Raw genomic sequence first — 4,773 nt, 5'->3', positions numbered from 1 at the left:
AATTACAAAAAATAAAATAAAAAATAAAGTAATGTCTTAAGTGTTTTTTTTCAGAATGACAAGAATCATGTAAGTATGTGTGTACTTATATGTATGTATAGATATATGTATATGTATGTGTGTTAGTTGGGAGTGATTTGGAATTGAAAGAGGCCATCTTTTCATGTCTTAGCTTACTGACATTGATATTGATAGTTGATACATCATTTGGGTCCATCTACTTCTTCATCTTTTTCTTTCTCTCCATTTCTTATTCATCCTTGTCAACTCAATAAATAACACTAACTACTACTACTACCACTTACTACTTATTATTAAAGAAGGAGAAACAGATAGATAGAGAAAGAAAGAGATAATGGGGTCTTTGGCAATGGTAGCTGAAAGTGAAGCAAAGAAGAAGAAAGGAGCAATGTGGTTGTATCCAAAGGTTTTGGGTTTCAATCCTTCTCAAAGATGGGGTCACTCTGCTTGCTTCTCCAATTCCCTTATGTATATCTTTGGGGTATTATTTTATTACTAATTACTACTGAGAAAGTGCTTTTGTGTCATTTAATGATGTCTGAAAAGTTTTCATAATCTTAAGTAGTACTATTACTTAGTTAAACTTGTCTCAAGTTCTGCTTTTCAATCTTTGTTTATTTTAATTTTTTTTTATTCGCTATCTTTGGCTAATAACCAAACACACTTTCTTCTCTGAATTTTAGTTTTTTCCCTCATTCATCTCATCACCTATGTTTTATTTATTTCTTTCTGTAATTAGTGGGGACAATGCTTGTTTTTTTGACAATCATCTTTCTGCTTTCTTAATATAGAAAAAATCACATTTTTTTGTTGTTGTTCTTGCTCTTCTTCTCTCCTTGTGTTATGCTTCAAAACTTCCAGAACATGCACTTGAATAGAAACATTCTTCCATTCCTTTGAAATCTGAGAACTTCATTTTCTTATTTCTTTTTTTTTTTCTTTTTTGGGTGAAAAAAGTTCTGAGGAATATCTATCTTAATTAATTACTTTGATGTCTCTTCACTCTTGTTTCATGTTGATTAGTTTTAATTATTGCAAAACTCCCATTTTATCATTTTAAGCAAGATTAACCTTCTTAAAGTCAGTTTTAGCTTAGTTTTTAATTATTCGAAAACTCTTATTTTATCAGTTTAATGTTAGTAAAGTTATTTTATCTTAGGTAATTACTTTCTTAATTAGGTGTCTCTTGATGGTTAATTAGTTTCAAGTATAAATTGCAGAATCTCTAATTTTATCATGTTAAGAATTACTTGATTAACTGAAAGAAATAACTCTTATTAAGAAAATGCATGAATATTATTCTAAATTTCTAATTTCCATTCTGTTTATTTGATCAATACTTGATATGATTCAAGTCTTGTACTTTGGTTACACTGCCTTGAAGGCTTACTAACCGTTGTTGAAAAGTTTATGTTTAGAAATGATTATAATTATGGTATGTTTTGACACATTTTCAGGGCTGTTGTGGGGGGCTGCATTTCAGCGATGTTGTGTGTTTAGACCTCGAGAAAATGGCCTGGAGCAAGCTCGCCACCACAGGCGAAAAGCCGGGACCTAGAGATAGCCACAGTGCTGTTCTTGTTGGGAACAAGATGATTGTGTTTGGTGGCACAGATGGCTTCAAGAAGGTAAATGACACTCACATCCTCGACCTTGTCACGAAAGAGTGGATTCGGCCAATGTGTCATGGGACTCCTCCTTCGCCGAGGGAGAGTCACACTGCCACTCTTGTTGGTGACAAGAGGATAGTTATCTTTGGTGGTAGCGGTGAAGGCGAGGCAAACTACTTGAATGATTTGCACATTCTAGACCTTAGAACAATGAAATGGAGTTCGCCTTTGTTGAAAGGCGAATTCCCTGTCCCCAGGGATAGTCACACAACTCTTGCAATAGGCAACAAGCTTGTTGTGTATGGCGGAGATTGCGGCGATCACTATCATGGGGATCTTAGTATGCTTGATATGGAAACAATGACTTGGTCAAAGGTATCCTCCTAACTACTAAATGAATTCCAACAGAGTGTAAATATCAAATTTGTGTGTCATTTAGTATTTAGCAATATTTTTAGGATGCAATATCTTTATATTATACAAAATTGCAATTCATGTTTTTCAACTTCATGGGTCTTAATGGTTTTTCCTTAAATTTGCAATTCAATTCTAGTTGAAAATTCAAGGTTCTTCACCAGGAGTAAGGGCTGGTCATGCCGCCGTGAATATCGGTACCAAGGTAAGTTCTTCTACATCCTTTTTTCTTTCTTTCTTTAAAATATTTAGTTATGAATATTTCCATTTTCATCAAGACTTATTAATAAATGTATGATACTCTTAACTAAGCAAATGAACACTACATACTTTATAGGTGTACATCATTGGAGGAGTAGGAGATAACCGTTATTATAATGACATTTGGGTCTTTGATATCTGCACTTGTTCGTGGACTCAACTCGATGCTGGTGGTCAACAGCCGCAAGGGCGGTTTTCTCATACGGCCATTGTCATGGACATGGACATTGCCATGTTTGGCGGGTAGTTTCCTTGTGAACTAATTAACTAACCCTATCCTACTTTATAAACATGACAAATTTTACACTTCACTTTCTATATCCTTTGGTTAATATGATCTTATAGCAGGTGTGGAGAAGACGAACGTCCTCTAAATGAATTGTTAGTATTGCAGCTTGGAGGGGAGCATCCGATCGGACGCCATAACATTTCGATGTGCAAAGTTTTTGGAACTTACTGGAATCAAGAAAAGAGGACTATTCCAGAAGCAGATAACAACTTGGTACAGAATCTCGTTATGTACTTGTTCATGTAATAGTTTTATTTCTCTTACAAAATTTTGTACTAACCAATGTTTTTTCGAAGCAGAATATGCCACCAACAGAAGGACTAGGAAAATGGGGTTACGAACTAGTTTCGGAGAAAGCGCAGCCTTATCAGTTTGATTCAGGTGGGGTTAAGTTAAGACTTGTTTTTTAAGATCACATTTTGTGAGAAAAAGGACATTTCATCATTCAAGGACTAATTATTGACCCAAGATGCGATTCGATGCAGGTATTTTGCAACAGAAGAGAAGAAGAATTGCGGCTGCGAAGGTGTGGGATGTTGACTCAGAGCAAGAAGAGCATTCTCTTTCGCATTCGCAGCATTCTTCGCCATCTCAGTCCGATCAAGAACAGACCCCAGGTCAAAAGGTGAATGCATCCGTCATGGATTCGCAACGGTATCATTTGTTCAAACATATCAATAGAATTCCAAGCAATGAAAATGGCTTGAGTAATAAGAAATCTTTGAGTTTAAACAATGTCACACAAAGAAGTCCACAACCACCAGATCTTCATCTCCTAGATCATCAACAGAAACAAGCAGCCGCAGATCAGAAGCCGGTAGCGCGAGGACACGTTCAGCATCTGGTAGATCTTTTGCTTTCAAAATTTCAGAATTCAACTATGCTAACAAAATTTCCTTATCCTGTTTCATGTTACTTAGAGTTTTAGTCCTTTCTTTTCAATCCTAGATTGGCGCTGAAGTTCGAGGGAAGGTCGACGGAGCCTTCGATTCGGGGTTGCTCATGACTGCAACCGTGAATGGAAGAATTTTCAGAGGAGTGTTGTTTGCACCTGTTAGCTTCTCAACTCTGCTTACATTCTCACATTTTAATGCTTTAAATATCTTGAGTCTCTTATTACTTTTGGTGTACTAGTTTTTTATCCTCATCATTATAAATGTTTTAAAATATTTATTTATTTCATAAAAATATCAAACTTTAAACCTATTTTTTGTTGTGGTTCCCTAACAAATGTATTTGAAAATTGTTATCAGGGAGCAGGAACAAGCAGTGCTGAGCCAAATTGTTCTTTACCATGTTCATTTTCTTCACCTCATCATCAAACATTGATGAACACAAACCAAGTAGAGATTTTGAGGCATTATTCCAAGCAGGTAGCTAACAATAATAATAATAATAATAATAATAATAATAGTTCGCATGTAGAGAGTTATAATGGTAGGCAAGATCTAATAGCTACTAGACCATTTCCAATAATGAGAGGCACTAATAATGGATCATTATCCAGAGACCATAATAATAATAATAATAAAATGAGGAGTGATCTTCAAGGATTGGCTTTGACACTTGGAGGGCCTGCTAGTAGTGGCAACAATGCTTGAAAATTAGTGATTAATGATGAGGAGGGTAACTAATAAGGTTCATGTGATGTAAATTTTAGAAATAATTATTATTCCTTTGTACTTCTATGGTTTATTGAGTTTATGTGATCAACCATTATTTGTGTAGATGTTTTATTCACATTTTTTTAGTAATGAGCAAGTCTTTTTAATTTCTTGCCACCATATATTAGATATAAAAGTATTCATGTATTACTACTTAATTGCCTAAGTTTTTAGGAAAGATAATTTATGACATGATAACTAGTATATCTGTTTTTAATTTTTATAACTAAAGAATTTAGAGTAATTCATAACACATACAAGATACAAGTATACTATACACGTTCGGAAGATTAAATTAAATTTCATTCGTATATTACAAGATTTTTTTGTTGTAGAATGGGTATTGACAAGATAGGTACCTAATAATGGTCTAAAGTTTGGATAATTGAAATTGTTGTTATTATTAAACTATCCTTGACTGGATTGGAACCAATTTGAAGGATCGACAAAAGGAGAGCAAGTAATTAATTTCTTATCCATATAATTCTTTTGAATCATTGGCGGTTGACAGATG

General features: G+C 34.3%; 1 protein-coding gene across 2 annotated transcripts; it reads left to right on the top strand.

The window, feature by feature from the left end:
• LOC107619431 lies at positions 170–4,322 on the top strand. 2 transcript variants are annotated; one of them, XM_016321721.2, is made up of 9 exons: positions 170–502; positions 1,479–2,006; positions 2,185–2,250; positions 2,383–2,549; positions 2,652–2,808; positions 2,895–2,976; positions 3,081–3,439; positions 3,544–3,648; positions 3,849–4,322. In XM_016321721.2, the coding sequence occupies exons 1-9, from the start codon at positions 356–358 to the stop codon at positions 4,194–4,196; spliced, it is 1,959 nt and encodes a 652-aa protein (XP_016177207.1). In that variant the 5' UTR covers positions 170–355; the 3' UTR covers positions 4,197–4,322. The 2 variants fall into 2 exon arrangements, with proteins under 2 accessions (XP_016177207.1, XP_016177208.1); XM_016321722.2 differs by having other exon boundaries at positions 171–502; positions 2,655–2,808.

Source organism: Arachis ipaensis, chromosome B09, assembly GCF_000816755.2.
Source record: "Arachis ipaensis cultivar K30076 chromosome B09, Araip1.1, whole genome shotgun sequence".
NCBI lineage: Eukaryota > Viridiplantae > Streptophyta > Magnoliopsida > Fabales > Fabaceae > Arachis > Arachis ipaensis.
Note: the sequence above shows the minus strand (reverse complement) of the source record. Positions and strands in the feature narration are given on the sequence as shown.

Excerpts from the sequence above, each read along its gene's own strand:
- LOC107619431 (XM_016321721.2), top strand. The coding sequence starts at position 356 with ATGGGGTCTTTGGCAATGGTAGCTGAAAGTGAAGCAAAGAAGAAGAAA. Across the intron at positions 2,550-2,651 it reads GACATTGCCATGTTTGGCGG|CAGGTGTGGAGAAGACGAAC; the intron begins GTAGTTTCCTTG and ends ATGATCTTATAG. Across the intron at positions 2,809-2,894 it reads CAGAAGCAGATAACAACTTG|AATATGCCACCAACAGAAGG; the intron begins GTACAGAATCTC and ends TTTTCGAAGCAG.